The sequence below is a fragment of the Glandiceps talaboti genome, chromosome 12 (assembly GCF_964340395.1).
Source record: "Glandiceps talaboti chromosome 12, keGlaTala1.1, whole genome shotgun sequence".
Lineage (NCBI taxonomy): Eukaryota > Metazoa > Hemichordata > Enteropneusta > Spengelidae > Glandiceps > Glandiceps talaboti.
The window spans coordinates 4875674-4893339 of NC_135560.1; the positions used below are offsets into that span (position 1 = coordinate 4875674).

Sequence of the window (17666 nt, forward strand, 5' to 3'; positions counted from 1 at the left end):
AGATAAAGAATGAATTGATCAAAAGAAAAAAAAACGATTACTTATAGAACGTTTGCGCGTTGAAAATACATGGAAAGTTCTAAAATGTTTCCTTGGTTACGTACGTGGAAGATCCAGACACTTTGTAACTCTTGGTGGCGCTCCACACTGCGTCTAAGCTGGCGTTATCAGATTGTTACTCAAAATACCTACATAAATATATTGTCGATTAAACTATTCTAGGATAATATTGCAATGACCTTCTGTCATTGTTTGATTTCATAGTAGGGGTATTATAGAATGTGTTATATATGTGATAAGTTACATCATAAGATCTATATGTTATATCTTACTGGTGTGCAATTGTTGGCTAAGTAACAAACTTATACATCAGTACGTAAGGGGAATACTGTGAGTACCACCAACAATTACACCTCAATACACATTATTTTTTTTATCTATCTATCTATCTATCTATCTGTCTGTCTGTCTGTCTGTCTGTCTGTCTGTCTGTCTGTCTGACTGTCTGCCTGCCTGCCTGCCTCCCTCCCTCCCTCCCCCCCCTCTCTCTCTCTCTATCTATCTATCTATCTATCCTTATTTATTATTTATTTATTTATTTATTTAATCAATCAATTAATTAATTAATTAAATAATTTATTTATTTATTTAATCAATTTAACCATTTGTTTATTTAATGGGAGACCAACGGGAGCGCGTCCTATTTACAGGCCCCTAAAAAATCTGAACAACTCAAGTAAGAAACAAGTCTACAAAGTACACACACACACACACACACACACACACACACACATTCATACACACATACACACACACATACATACACACACATACACACACACATACATACACACACACCACACACACGCACACACACACACCACACACACACATACATACTTACACACACATACACACACACAAACAAACAAAACTAACAACCTACACATAAAAACATTAACAAGGCAAACTTTAAAATCAATCTTGCTAGGTGAACCTGAGATGATAATCTTGCAAATTTGCCTTTTAAGAGATAAGTTAAAGTCGATATTCGAAATAATACAAAAAAGACTCTCTCAAATATTATTTAAACTCATTCTGTGCCCTTTTGGTTATTATTTTAGAAACTGTAACTGGCTCTACATATTAAAAATGCTACTTGAAGTGAAAAAGAAAAGAAATATATATTCAATCTCTTCTTTTTTCGACTGTAAAAACTCTTTCATCAAAGCAACACTTCAACTCTTGTACCTAGGGTGACTGTATGCAACCTTCTTTGGGCATTACATTCATTCGTGGAGTACATTCATTTTACGTTCATTTTCTCGCTGAATTTCACCTCAATATATTATAGATGGCGTACTTATCTTGTCCGTAAATTAATATTAGTTATTCATTTATCATAACTGTATAAGATTATGATTAATAATTAATAGATTTTGATAATAAAACGAATTTCTATTGTTATTCTGTAGTAGGTGGTTCCATGACAACACCTTGCGTCATTACTCGGATATATCTTGATTAATTGAAAACGAGACTGTACACTATGAAAATAATGGTCTTTATACCACTTCTAGTTGTCCGAGTTGTATAGCGTACATTAATACATCACATGTGATATATTTATATGGCTTGTGCACGGAGGGCAGTGAAAGTAGTGATTTGCATAATGACGTCACATTCAGGCAACATCCAAGATGGCGACAACAGATGCATCAATGAAAGAGGAATCTATATCGACGCTGAGTCGAGAATTGGAATCTTTGAAATTCAAATTGGAGGAAGAACGACACAAGCTTAATGATGTAGAATGTAAGAACTTAATTATCTTTACGTCATAGGTCTGTCAATGGGAAAAGACAGCTCAGCTGTCGGAAGATGTCACGACACCGCATCACTCTGTCGTATATACTTTTAGTAAATTTGTACGATGATGTGATGACCTGGAATTGCAGTACCTTCCATATCATGTAGATATTTTATGCATGATTCATTCTACATGTACACAAAACTATTGATAGAAATACATGCACCTCAGCGTCCATCCTATTTAATCGCAATTAGCAATTTAAAAAATGACTGCATAAAATCAAAATCTGTATAAATCGAGGTCTTCGCGATGCAGCGAGTTAACTTTACGTTATTGACCAATGTACGTATGTTTACGTTCTTCCATAGCAAAAGTAGGCCAGTATATTTAACGTCATTTTGATAAAAAAATCACTTCAGATTTTTTTTTAACACAGCTGAACTGATGTGTCACGAGTGCTAGCATGATAAAGTGTGTGTATTTGCATGTATTTCTATTGTATACAGTATTGTGCGTGACGCATACGCGTATCTGCGTTTAGTATGTGCAAACACATTTGTGCATGGGTGCGTGTCATGTCTAGGTGTGAATTAAATTCTATTAAAAACTCAATCTTGCTGGACTTGCTTTGGTAAGGCTTAGTGGAGGTGTTACTCTGTCGGTTTATTTGAATTGCTACGGGGAATTGGTCTAGGCAAATGTATTAGATCTTCAAATTTGGTGTGCAAGAAAATTTGAGTTCGAGGATTTAAATGTAGAACTGCTTGGATAATCAATCTAGTATTTGGGATATATGTTGGGTTGTATATATAAAAAAATATTCAAAGGTTAGATGATCACATTGATATGCAAAAATAATTTTTAATCAAAATTTTTAATTTTGATGACTTGTGTTTGTTTTCAGTGAAAGTTGTAGCACAGCGATCAGAAATGTTACCTCAGTTTAACATGAAACCAAGACGAGTACTAAAAGGACATCAAGGGAAAGTACTGGCTATGGATTGGTCTCAGGATAAAAGGCATGTAGTCAGCTCTTCCCAAGATGGCAAAATGATTGTATGGGATGCATTCACAACCAATAAGGTAAGGTATAATCTAGTCTGACTCACCAACTCACTCAAAAATATCACACACAAGCCAAGAAATTATTGAAATCAAAATAATGGATTTATACCCTGGTCATTCTCAGTAATGACAACACACGTCTATGTCATTGTTCCATGGTACTTCAAATAAGTCAAAATGTACATACCTTACCTTTACGCCTCTCAATCAATCATGAATTGTGCAGGTTTTAATTTCATTTCCTCAGCCTGTTTTTCTTTGGAAAATACTTGAGATCTTAGGACTTTGTAACTTCAAGTTGTCATCTTTGAAGTTTGACTCAAAGTAACTAGGCCCCTTACATTAGTCATGTTTTAGCTGCTGAAAGGAAGAAAAAATTTCAGGAATAATGGCAAACTATGTACCAGTATATTGTAAAATAGACAATCATTATCAGTTTGTATTTGTGATGAATTTGACAGACTTTACAACAAAGACTTTTTGATATCGTGAGCTCAAAATGCACTTGAAATTAATTACCTGTACAAGACAGATATTTCAAATAATTTTTCAAACAAAGAGAAGATACCTTTACATTCCAAATGTGGACCCATATTTCTGAGATCTTGATTGATTTCAGGAACATGCAGTAACTATGCCAACGACATGGGTGATGGCTTGTTCGTATGCTCCGTCAGGAACCATGGTAGCATGTGGGTAAGTTTTAGTTTCCACTATTCAACTCAGTTGCATTTATCATTTATATCTTCTGTGGTCACTCGCTTCCAATATTATAGACCAATCTGTAGAATATATTTGACCTAATGTGAAATACTGGTCTTGGTTCTAATAAAAGCGTGTATTCCACAAAGTCAGTGCTGTAAACATTTGTCACTGGTGGTGAGGTCATGTGTTCCAATGATTCAGATTTTGACAGTGGGATAGGACAGAAGACTTTGTTTGGTCTTGGTGCTAATGAAAACATGTCTACAACTTTAAAATATGATAAGTTGTTTTCACCCAAATTTCAAATTAAAACATTATTATGGTAGAACAAATCTGTACCATTTGATATATGGTTGTAACTCATGTTAAAGTATTATAACCACTCATACTAGTGATGCAATGTAATATATAGTGCATGGAGACTACGTACTCTCTTCTGAAGCAGAATAATTTCTGTAAAACTGAAATCATAAAATGGTGAGTTGTATTGTTTGTTATATATTGGTATGGTAAGCTAAACTGTTACAATTTACTCATTCTGAATACTGGGCCAATATCATAGTGCATTAATATATGTTGTCACATTTGCTGGCAATTTGACCTCTGACCTCTAGCCAGGTACATATAAAACACACAGCACATGAGAAATGTCAATCATTGATAATTTGTATTTAATGATGCAAAAAAATCACAGATTACATCTAAATTGTAGGTATGCCTTGATTAACAAGGACTAACCATAAATTCTATCATCTCTTTCCTGTAGGGGATTGGACAATAAATGTTCGGTGTATCAGTTAAGTTTGGATGTTGATGTTGCCAGCAAGAAACGTACAGTAGCAATGCACACAAGTTATATGTCATGTTGTTCATTCACAAACTCAGATCAGCAGGTAAGAATCATACAGGCTGACTTCAAACACACAGTATACATAGCAATGCACACAAGTTATATGTCATGTTGTTCATTCACAAACTCAGATCAGCAGGTAAGAATTATACAGGCTGACTTCAAACACACAGTGCACATAGCAATGCACACAAGTTATATGTCGTGTTGTTCATTCACAAACTCAGATCAGCAGGTAAGAATTATACAGGCTGACTTCAAACACACAGTATACATAGCAATGCTCACAAGTTATATGTCATGTTGTTCATTCACAAACTCAGATCAGCAGGTAAGAATTATACAGGCTGACTTCAAACACACAGTGCACATAGCAATGCACACAAGTTATATGTCGTGTTGTTCATTCACAAACTCAGATCAGCAGGTAAGAATTATACAGGCTGACTTCAAACACACAGTATACATAGCAATGCTCACAAGTTATATGTCATGTTGTTCATTCACAAACTCAGATCAACAGGTAAGAATTATACAGGCTGACTTCAAACACACAGTGCACATAGCAATGCACACAAGTTATGTCATGTTGTTCATTCACAAACTCAGATCAACAGGTAAGAATTATACAGGCTGACTTCAAACACACAGTATACATAGCAATGCTCACAAGTTATATGTCATGTTGTTCATTCACAAACTCAGATCAACAGGTAAGAATCATACAGGCTGACTTCAAACACACAGTATACATAGCAATGCTCACAAGTTATATGTCATGTTGTTCATTCACAAACTCAGATCAACAGGTAAGAATTATACAGGCTGACTTCAAACACACAGTATACATAGCAATGCTCACAAGTTATATGTCATGTTGTTCATTCACAAACTCAGATCAACAGGTAAGAATTATACAGGCTGACTTCAAACACACAGTATACATAGCAATGCTCACAAGTTATATGTCATGTTGTTCATTCACAAACTCAGATCAACAGGTAAGAATCATACAGGCTGACTTCAAACACACAGTATACATAGCAATGCTCACAAGTTATATGTCATGTTGTTCATTCACAAACTCAGATCAACAGGTAAGAATTATACAGGCTGACTTCAAACACACAGTATACATAGCAATGCACACAAGTTATATGTCATGTTGTTCATTCACAAACTCAGATCAACAGGTAAGAATCATACAGGCTGACTTCAAACACACAGTATACATAGCAATGCACACAAGTTATATGTCATGTTGTTCATTCACAAACTCAGATCAACAGGTAAGAATCATACAGGCTGACTTCAAACACACAGTATACATAGCAATGCACACAAGTTATATGTCATGTTGTTCATTCACAAACTCAGATCAACAGGTAAGAATGTACTGGCTGACATCTAAACATTTCTCTTTTTAGCTCCGCTGTCAGCGAAAGCTGAAAGCGTAGCTTTAGGTATAGGTGGGTATTGAGGTATAGAGAGTAGAGTGAATCATAGGTGTCCGTCAAACTTTTATATTTTCACTATTTTCTCTGAAAGTAACAGCCAGAATACTTCGATATTTGGTGTGCATGTTCCCTGGGGGGAGGCTATTCAGATTTGTTCATGCCAAGTTGATCTGTGCCATTTTCAATTTTTTATGATTTTTTTTCCAAAAATGACATTTTCATCAACTCCTCATAAACTTAAAGTCAGATTGCTTTGATATGTGGTGTGTTGATGCACAGGGGGTAGCTTACTTAGATTTGTTAATTTCAAGTCAGCACGTCTTCTCTTCTATTTTTTATGATTTTTTTTTTGAAATTTGAAAAAAAAATGAATATGTTAATGAGCATAATGACCGACGCCATATTGGAAATCAGTCCGTGAGACTTTAGGTAAAGTGCAACTTTTCAAAAGACACTATTGACGTCAAACAAGCAATGTAATATGTGCTATAGTCTTAATTCTACGCATTGTGCGCCCAAATGACAAATATTTGTTCGAAAAAGGTTTGTAAACTTCAAATCCAATTCACACACCACCCCTCCTACAGAATGGTTCATTCCAGTATATGATCATTGTGAGAAGTCTTCCATGCCTGAACTGAAGTGTTTTTGACAGAGTCAGTCGTCAATAAAAACGATAATACTCTTTCTAAAATTACCACATTTTGAAAGGGAAAGTACTTTGTAGTTCATTTATGGAGTTTTGTTTTTGTACGATCAATATTGGTGGCAAAATTACAGCGTCAAAATTGCCGATGTGGTAATAATGCACGACAATCCCAAGTACCCGGATGCACGAGGGACTAACCCAGAAGCAAGTCGTTGTCAGCCATACGTTACAGTGCAGTGGTAACATCGTCCGAGAAATCGCTGCGTTCAGTGTCATTATTCACAGAATTGTTGTTTTCGAGTGAAACGCCGTCTTGAATTGTATAACTCTAACAAATGAAGACATGTCAAGTTATATTTTGAAAGTTGTATCGCTAGTTTGAGACGATTTTCTCACGTACTATCGGGGCTTACTTGGACTTGGACCTTACTCCAGTTCATCGGGAAGTTTAGCCAGCCCGATAATTCTTTCTGGTTTAGTTTACAACACTTTTGATCGCGCAGATTTTGTTGTTGTGATGAAAAGAAATTAAAAAAAAGATCACTTCAACCATTTCGTTGTGTTTTCTTTATGAAAGGTAATCGAACATGAACGAGTGTTACCACTGTAACCAGGAGGGTCTATGCTGTAACGTATGGCAAGGGTTCGACATACACGCTGGTCCGCTATCCCGCGAGTCTAGTAACTTTCTGTAAGGACCATGTACCAGTAAAGGTTACTAAATAAAATGCCCATTGCAGGTAGTCCGACGGGATAGTGACTTTTCGATAGGTATATCAGGGAGCTCAGAATTCAAACCACCGGCTATATGATGAATTCACGGTCATAGTAAAATTCATTTGATTTTTAATTTGCTATTTTGACCAACTCCGGTTGTCTATTCGCGATAAAATTACGATTAGTTTGGAAACGGGGTAGATTTTCTATGATTCCGTGTCATAAAAGCATGTGTTGTGTAGTTTTCGAAAAGCACACCCGGTGGGAAAGTCGCCCAACAGACGATCTCGCGCCATTGCTGTACTACGTGGCACTTTATTCTGGCGGAATGTCTCTTGAAAACGGGAATAGCGAACGATGAGCCAATCAAGTGAGACCTTTCAAATGTAGCTAATATTATAGCCAATAAAATTAGTTGTACGATGATATGTGTATAATAAGTCCTCTACACTGTAAGAAGTAAATAGTAAAGTTGAAATCTTTGTCGCATGAATTCGTATTTATGTACGGATGCGTAGTCTTTCTGAACAGTAATTCTTAGATCAGTTAGTATTTAAACTACGTTTCTGAGTTAATTATTCGGTAGGTTATTGACGAGCTCCCTTTGTAAAAACGCTGTACAAATTGGATGTCGGCGTTCGCCCGGCCACGTTCAACGGAACTAGTGAAGCTCAATCATAACAATGGTGGCTGTCAAAATCGAAGACGCAATTTGACCGTGTTGTTATTTCAGTGAGTTTATTCAGCAAGAAAACAACGTGTTCTATGTTTTTGTACTTCCTACATGATGTGATGATCGTTTTTTTTTACCGGTACAACTTACAGCCTACAATGAAACTGCTAACTTACTTAGTAACACGATTCCGTGTTCCGTGTTCCGTGTTCCGTGTTCATGTTTTGGTATTCAGTTTGAAAAATTAAAATCCTGAACTTTATTTTGCGAACGATTTTGTCATTTCTTAGTAATTATAGGGCCGACTGTATCACGTTTAACGTTTATGTCAACCCGGAAGTACATAGACACGAAAATAGACGAAGTGACTTGTACATGTAATTAGTAACAAAATTTTGCTGTAACTGCTGGTAACCTTCAAATTTATTTATTTTTATGTTGTAAATACATTCTAATATGCACTAAGGACAACACTATAAAGACTTGCTCTATGTGAAGGTAATTTTTTGTCTTTTAAAAATGCAATAGTTAGATCAATGTGTACCAGAAATGTTATGTAGTATTTAAGCTAGAAATAAGACCACATAACATCTTATTACTCCCCCCCCCCAATTAAGACAAACTACTCACAGAAAGCAACAAAAAAAAGAGAAGAAGCTCCAAAACATAAAAAAGAGAATAAAATTACAGTAAGGAGTTGATGATGCACAAACAACTACAACGAAATAGACAGTTCAATTACAACAGTGTTTGAAATAAATATGGGGTTTGGAAAAGTGAATTAGAAGTAGAGCAAAAACGAAGAGAGATGAAGAGCCTAAGTGAACAAGCGAAAGCACTTAAAGATAGGACCACCAAATTTTTGGCAGGACTACTACGTTATCAATTTTACTAGTCCTGTGGGATAGTGACTTTTACTCCAGTGTCGAACCCTGTTGGCTGAGAATGACTCTCTTTCGGGTACTTGGGGATTGTCGCCGTACGGAAACTAAGATGGCGATTAATACATTTCTTCCCTATATATATATATCTACTACAACTAGTACAAGTTGAATGTTGTTGACTTGGTAAATTTGTTAGAAAATTGAAATTCAAATTGCCTCAAAATTATTTTAGATCCCTAGTTTATTTCATTCATCATTAAAATTTTCCAGGGTTAAAGCTGTAAGACACTGGAATTATTTATAGCCAACCTCAAAATCCTCTTTTTTTCTTTTTTTTCTTGTGTGCATTTCCCAGTCATTTTTTCCCTGAGATTTTGTGCAATTTTTCATAACAGTAGATTTTTGTTATAAAATGGTGACTATGGTATAAAAGTACAATACATTACCAACTTCTGTGTAAAATGTGTTTTATAGTGAGACATCATATGAAACCACTAACCACTTTATTGCATCGCTAAAACAAAACTGCATAGTAAAGAGCTGAAGAACTGAACCACTTCTACATGTCACCAAAATAAAAAATAAAATAAAAAAAAACAGCGGAGCTATTCTGACCGATAGGTCGCTTGTTGTTGTATTCACTAAGTTGTATGAAGTTGTATTTGTTACTCGAGTCTTTGTTGGTCGATCTGTTGCCGTGTCACACAACACACTTATCAATATAGTCCATTTTCAAATCTAAAGTATTTTACTGGTTTCTCAGAAAGTATGGCAGCAAGGATGCCCTAGGCTACTAACAACTGTTTCCTGTTTTCCCTATTATCATAGATTTTAACAGGAAGTGGTGACAGTACTTGTGCATTATGGGATGTAGAAAGTGGACAGTTGTTACAAAGTTTCCATGGTCACAATGCTGATGTTATGAGTCTTGACCTTTCACCCTCAGAGTCTGGAAATACATTTGTATCAGGGGTGAGTGTACAAAATATATTCAAACACTATCTATGTAAATAGCTCAACTTTGATATTCATTAATTTGTCATACCATCATAAGCATTATTATACAAAACAGAATAGAATTTCTTTTGTATGTGTACACTTGTTACGTGTTTAAGTTATGACAATTGAAATGAAATAAAATTGGTGAAAGAAAATTATGACAGATTGTATGAACTATGCAGTATTTAAAGGTGATTCAAAATGCTCACATTCACTATCGCTAATTTGCTAGAGGACATGTTTGTGAAATGCATTCTGGTTTTAAAACTTTTCAAAAGCGTCTGCAAACACCTTAAAATGACCTTTTTTCAGTCACTTCCCTTCGGATTTACTTCGAGAGTTTTCGGGTATTTCCGGTCCCACCTATACCACAGGATTTTATGACGTCATAAGGGGTACACGTTAGCACTAAGACTATAACGAGCGTAGTCACTAGGTGAATAAATCTCAACAGCATTGTGAAAAAATACATTGCTAGTGGTTGTAACAGACATCAGTAAACAAAAACTACAGTTTACATGTCTTATTAACCAACATTTACCGATATTTACTCACACTTTCTCACTAATTGGCAGTGTCTGTGGGTATAAATGCTAAAATATTATCTCCCCATATTATGGCAAAATAAATCAAAACGGCTAGACTAGATATATAAAAACACTTGTAATGTCGCGTGTTTCACATTCATTGACTTTTATTTATCTGATTTTTAATTTTTTGCCGACAAGAAGCATTACGATACCGTCGTGACGTTTTGACGGCATCCCCGGGCCAAGGACGGCATATTTTAGCCCAATCGTACTCGCGTCGCCTTTTGAACAGTGCATTTAACAACAAAGTAAACATATTTCATCTCAAATAAATATACTAGCTATTAGAATACCAATGGGAAACTTCAAGAAGGCGTATCGGGACATGTGCCACATTTTGTTGGTCCCATAATACACTAATTGATTCGATTTGCTCCGAGCATATGGAAGCACGCTCCGAGTCATTGCATCATGTAAATGGCACTGTGACCGACCTAATTTTGTTGTCCATATATAAAATGAGAGTGACCTGTAAATTTTTCACAGTTTTCGTTGTGGTCTTGTATCGTCACATGTTTGGCTTGTGAACACAAGTTTACATCTATTATTGTCTAGGGCGTAATACTCTAGTCCGAGTCTGAAACCCATGTAAAACCTAAGAAACTCGCATTCGGATCGAACTGAACAGAAGTAGGTCTCATCAACTTGTTGGGGACTCGAATTATTGCTTGTTTTTATCACGGTATACAGGTGATTATTATATATCGGTAGAGGGGTAGTGTTGTCAAGTTTTGTGCAGTCACAGCGGCCGCGGCAGTAAGTTTATACTAGGATAGTTCTGCCGATCAAAGCTGAAGCAGTGTATGTACAATGTACGTATGGAATCGGGAGAGCACAGCGCACATTCGTGTCGGGTTAAATTTATCCACGTGTTGATGTAATCCATATTTATCAATCAGATATATTGTAAAATTCTTCAAGTCGTACAGAAATAATGTCTCTAACTTCAAAACAAACCCTGAGAAATTGGACCGGACGTGGCGAGGTATCTAGTTGCAGGCTTTCTTTCATAACCATGTGCTGGGGTCACGACCTTGATTGCCGACGTCAATATTGTCCAATCATATTTAATATCATGAACACATCGCGATATTTGATTTGTTGGTTTCCTAAACCGTATACTTCGAATACCATGATTCGTTACAAAATTCTTCTAATGAATATTAAATAGGCTTGTTGCATTAAATTAAGTGATATCGCAACAAGGGAAACCATACAAGTTTTCTTCCAGATGAGTTGCTAAGGTCATGTAAATGACAACAATAAACTCACGAAATTTCCTCAATTCTTTACAATTTTATTGCTGATAATATGGCAATCTAATAGCTAGTATATTTATTCAAGATAAATATGTTTACTTTGTTGCTAAATGCGCCATTCAAAAGGCGACATCAGTGAGTATAGTGGGCTAAAATATGCTGTCGACGCCATGCGTGTCGAAGATATTGTAATGCTTCTCCTCGGCAAATAATAAAAAAATCAGATAAATAGATTGAAACATGCGACCGACATTACAAGTGTTTATGTATATCTACACTGTAGTCTAGCCGTTTTGATTTATTTTGCCATAATATGGGGAGATAATATTTTAGCATTTATACTCACAGACACTGCCAATTAGTGAGAAAGTGTGAGTAAATATCGGTAAATGTTGGTTAATAAGACATGTAGAGTGTAGTTTTTGTTTACTGATGTCTGTTACAACCACTAGCAATGTATTTTTTCACAATGCTGTTGAGTTTTATTCACCTAGTGACTACGCTCATCATAGTCTTAGTGCTAACGTGTACCCCTTATGACGTCATAAAATCCTGTGGTCTAGGTGGGACCGGAAATACCCGAAAACGCTCGAAGTTAATCCGAAGGGAAGTGACTGAAAAAAGGTCATTTTAAGGTGTTTGCAGACGCTTTTGAAAAGTTTTAAAACCAGAATGCATTTCACAAACATGTCGTCTAGCAAATTAGCAATAGTGAATGTGAGCATTTTGAATCACCTTTAAAGATTAGTGTATTTCATGAAAACAAAGTCCTGTATCACAAATTTTTGAAATGTTAATGTCATATATATATCAATCATTGTCTGTAGCACCTGTATGTTTAATAGTCTCACATAAATACAATGGTTAATTTTAGATTTCGTTTCACACCCAAGAGAGTTTAAAGAGTTTGAGGAAACTATAAATTGCAAACCGAACACAACACGTTGTCAACAGGTTGACAACCCCAACTGCTGACTTCACTTCATATCTTCAATAGAAGGAATGTATTGTTTGGTCAGTAGTCACTATGTAAAAGTTGCAAGTGAGGTTCAAACATCCACTATACATTACTTTAAATTTATACATCTGTGACAAATATTTGGTGTCATTAAATTCTCCTTAGTTGAAATAGGATTTTACCACCTTGGCATATCATGAAATAACAGTCATTTGTGTGATTTCTCTATGCTCTACATATTACTATCGACTAGTGTGAGAATATTAGTAGTCTGTAAGGTATGCTAGCTGTGACAGGATGGGGCGCCCTCACATATAAGTCAACCCCAGAGATAGAGTAGGCTAGTGAGAAAGGGGAGACACGACTTAATTATCTTACAGTCTAGAAAATAAGTTGATCTTGTTATTCTATCTTGACCCTCTAGCATGAGGTAAAATGCCATGACAGCTAGGTAGTGAGAATTTAAGTAAAAGTCAACTCCAAAATGTAAAATATAACTATATACTGAAAATATGCTTGAACTAGTGCTTGATACTATTCACTTTTTTAAAAATTATTTATTAACGACTCTGCTTTCATACATAAAATACATTAATACAGATACACTGAATTAAATTGCCAACCATACTAAGTTGTAAAGATTCAATTACTCAAATCTCATGTACTACAGTATCAAATATTGTCATTTCTAATTGTTGCAGGGGTGTGATAAACAAGCACTGGTGTGGGATATGAGAACTGGGCAATGTGTGCAGTCCTTTGATGGGCATGAGTCTGATATTAATGCTGTACGATTCTTCCCAAGTGGAGATGCATTTGCCACAGCTTCAGATGATGCCACAGTAAGTATCAGGTTGATTCACTTAATTATACACTAGGTATACACAAGGTTTGAAAATGATTTGGCATTTTAGCACAATGCAATGTTAAGGTAGAGTAGTACTTCTATAGGCTTTGTGTATATTTATGTGTGTTTTGGCTCTGTATGTGATGCTATGTCTGGGTATATATGTGTGTGTAACGTGTGTGACACTGACAGTGTCATGCATATATGTGTGTGTGTGTGTCTCTGTCTGTCTGTGTGTGAGTGCATGTGTGTGTGCATGTGTCTGTGTCTGTGTCTGTGTCTGTCTCTGTGTGTGTCTGTGTGTGTGTGTGTGTTTGTGTGTGTCTGTGATATGAAGTACTTCCAGTAAACAGAAATGCATGGCTCAGTGTTTGCATTGACACTTAAATTAGTGGAGATATTAATTATTTTGTATTTAGTAAGACAGGCAAAGCCTAAATGGTTGCACTGTAGACGTGAATGGTAGATGGTTGCCGTGTATTTTTAGATCTAATGATATAAAATTTAAAAAAATCAACACCACTTTCACTACAATAAAATGTCATAATTATTACTTCCTAGCAACCATTCTTTAAAGATCACTACTCTAATTAGTTGCATTTCTGACAGTTATGATAGATAAGGTAAGATACTATTTTATTACACCCCATAAATGATCATTTAAAATGCATGATAATAGGATATGAAAACAAAGACAATAATTCCATGCCATCAATCAATCACATTGGCTTGTTTTACTTTACAGTGTCGACTGTATGATTTGAGAGCAGATAGAGAAGTCAATATATACACTAAGGAAAGTATCCTGTTTGGAGCAACATGTTTGGATTTCTCTCTGAGTGGTATGTACCTTTTGTACTTGGACGCTACCCCAGCACTTTCAATATCAATGAAAATCTTTAGTACATAAATCATCAAATAGTTACAATGCATAATGAGATATATGGTGCATCATCATGTTAGTGACACATAAAAAAAATTAATTCATTCATTCAAAATAAATATGCCAGTTATACTTCTGTATACAGTCTTGTCTTGTCTTGTCTCATTTGCTCTTGCCTCACCATACCCAGCCTTGCCAGGCTTTTCCATTCTCATCCAATCATGCTATGCCTCGTCTCATATCATCTTGTCACATCTCATCACATCTCTCAAATCATCTTGCCTCATCTCGTTTCATATCTCATCTCATGTCATCACATCTCTCATCACATCTTGTTTCATCACGTGTCTCGTCTCGTCTCGTCTTGTCTTGTCTAATGTCTCATCTCGTTTTATCTCATCTCATCTCATCTTGTCACATCTCATCTCATCTTGCCTCATCTCATTTCATCATCTCGTTTCATCACATCTCTCATCTAATGTTATCTTGTATTGTCTTGTCATATTCCATAACGTTCACTGGTTTAACAATGATATTAGTAACAATAACATTTTGTCTGCTTTGTCCACAGGTCGTCTTCTATTTGTTGGTTACAATGATTATACAGTGAATATCTGGGACACATTGAAAGCAGTCAGATTAGCAATACTGTATGGTCATGAAAACAGAGTTAGCTGTCTATCTGTATCTCCTGATGGCACAGCACTGTGTACAGGCAGCTGGGATTACACACTCCGCGTATGGGCTTGAATTCAATCACATAGCATTGACTGAAAGATTCATCGCTATGTACACTACTTTTACCACTCATTTTAGTGTTAACTTATTGTTAAAGTGGCACATGCTGAGTTTATAAGCTATTTGACTCAAGTGAAAATACTTGAAACAATAATTAAGGTGAATAGCATAATTGTGTCATATTAATGTCAGTGCATGCCTTCAATGGCACTGAAATCATATTCTGACATTGAAAGTATACATATAATAAATTACCTCTTTTTCTTTTATCACTGGTGTTTATGTATTGGGTTCTGCCATTAGCAAGTGATGGTTATTAGAATGCAACAGGTATATTTCAATCTAGAGTAAAAACTACGCCCCAAAAACGTATAAACTCAGCTTGTGCCCCTTTAACTAGAGCTCCAACAACTCGGTTTGTGTCCCTTTAACTAGAGCTCCAAAAACCCGGTTTGTGCTCCTTTAACTAGAGCTCCAAAAACCCGGTTTTTGCCTCTAACTAGAGCTCCAACAACTCGGTTTGTGTCCCTTTAACTAGAGCTCCAACAACCTGGTTTTTGCCCCTTTAACTAGAGCTCCAAAAACCCGGTTTTTGCCTCTAACTAGAGCTCCAACAACTCGGTTTGTGCCCCTTTAACAAGAGCTCCTAAAACTTAGCTTATGCCCCTTTAACTAGAGCTCCAAAAACCCGGTTTGTGCCCCTTTAACAAGAGCTCCTAAAACTTAGTGTGTGTCCCTTTAACAAGAATGCGAACAGTGATGAATCTATCAGTTGAATTCATAGAATGAACATTGTGGAATACTTAATTGTAACTGAATAGAGAAATTTAATGTTATTGTCAAGAGCTAATTTTTGGTGATTTTTAAAGACGTATCCATGGAGATTATAAGTGAAAGGTATTTTCACTGGGAGTTAATTTTAACAGAAAAAGAGCACACAAGTGAAGAATAGTGCAAATAAATTCTAAATACAGAGTAGTATTTTACAGTATTGAGAAGGCGTTAGCATTTCACAATAACTTTTATTTGCCCAAATAAGTACATTTATATAACCGTGGTAAAAAGCACCGTTGCAATAACTGTTGAATTGATTATTAATCATACAGGACCTTATCATACTTAACTATCATTGTCAGTGTTTTTGCACAGAACAAAATGTCAAATTTAGCCAAAATCGTGTTAACTGTACAGGACCTAATAATACCTACACTGTTTGGGCTCAGAAATTTCCCATAATGGTCGACTTTCTCTATTAACTAAAACATGATTTTATCCACCATGTAAATAGCAAAGATAATAATTTACTCCCAATTCTCCCATGTGGTGCCTAAGTTCTACTAACCAGTCATCCATTTTGACTTTTGTTTGGTGATAATTGTAAATAAATAAATTATAATGTATATGAACATCATTCTGGTCAAAGGTCAAAGTATTAATATTATTTCAATTTTTTGATAGTTGTTCATTTCTGATATTTTGAAGGCTTTTTATTTGCTTCTAAAGGTGAATGATGATAAATGCCATTCAATAACATATGCTGTGTAATTACGACCACTGCCACAAACCTATAATGATACAGCCTTACATACTTCCTAAACTCTAATCCAAGCTGTTATTAAGCACACTGGTTTTTAGCTGTCACTTTACAACCATATTCCACCAGGTACCCATTAGCATAGCTTAGCAGACAATTAAAGTGGCCATGCATATGGATGAGGATTGGGGTATTTATTTTGGATTTTTAATTTATAAAACAATTTTATCATGCGTCCTACTTGAAAAAACAATGTGAAACGACATAAACCAAGTCTGTTGTATTAACACAATACATTGCAAAAGATTGATAAATGTGTAAAAAGGGTTGTTATTGTACGTACAATAACAAACTTTTCACACATATTTTAGCTTGGAATGTATTGGGTCACAAACACAGACTTGTTGTTTCACATTGTTTTTTCAAGTAGGAAGCCATGATAAAATTGTTTTATAAATTAAAAATCCAAACTAAATACCCAATCCTCATCCACATGGCCACTTTAAGGTATAATGATGGTTCAAAGTGAGTGAAAGAATTCTAGTCAATTAGAAATCATGATGTGACAGGGATAAAACATTCAATATGCCAGACTTCAAGCCAGCCATTTTAACCATTTCATGCCAACCACACCATTTAACAATTATGACTCTGAACTACTATGAATACAATTATGATAGTGTGTTTGGTGTTACAAATAATGTTTGTTTATAATGGATATTTTTTTGAATGCTTATCACCCCAAGAAGTCCACTAAGGACCATCCCTCATAGGTTCAATTTTAGTGTAGTTCGAGGAAAACCAGTGTGTTGTTTGGTAGAATCAAAGTGAACGACACTCTTCATAGTTACAGACCAGACCAGGGCTTGAATCTTGGCCGCATTGGTAACGAGCAAGTGGTTGAAACTACTCGGTCACCAACAATTTTAGCATAGAACAAGGCAGATAGCCTGAATATCTAACAAGAACTTGTTGAAAGAGGATATGGATGAGGATAGGGTATTTATTTTGGATTTTAAATTTACAAAACAATTTTATCATGTGT

At 35.6% G+C, this 17666-nt stretch overlaps 1 protein-coding gene across 1 annotated transcript; it reads left to right on the forward strand.

Moving 5' to 3' along the window:
- Window positions 1–1700: 1700 nt before the first annotated feature.
- LOC144443384 (guanine nucleotide-binding protein subunit beta-5-like) lies at window positions 1701–15621 on the forward strand. Its single transcript, XM_078132851.1, has 8 exons — window positions 1701–1815; window positions 2718–2896; window positions 3498–3574; window positions 4350–4476; window positions 9642–9785; window positions 13321–13461; window positions 14212–14308; window positions 14921–15621. The coding sequence occupies exons 1-8, from the start codon at window positions 1701–1703 to the stop codon at window positions 15097–15099; spliced, it is 1059 nt and encodes a 352-aa protein (XP_077988977.1). The 3' UTR covers window positions 15100–15621.
- Window positions 15622–17666: the final 2045 nt, after the last annotated feature.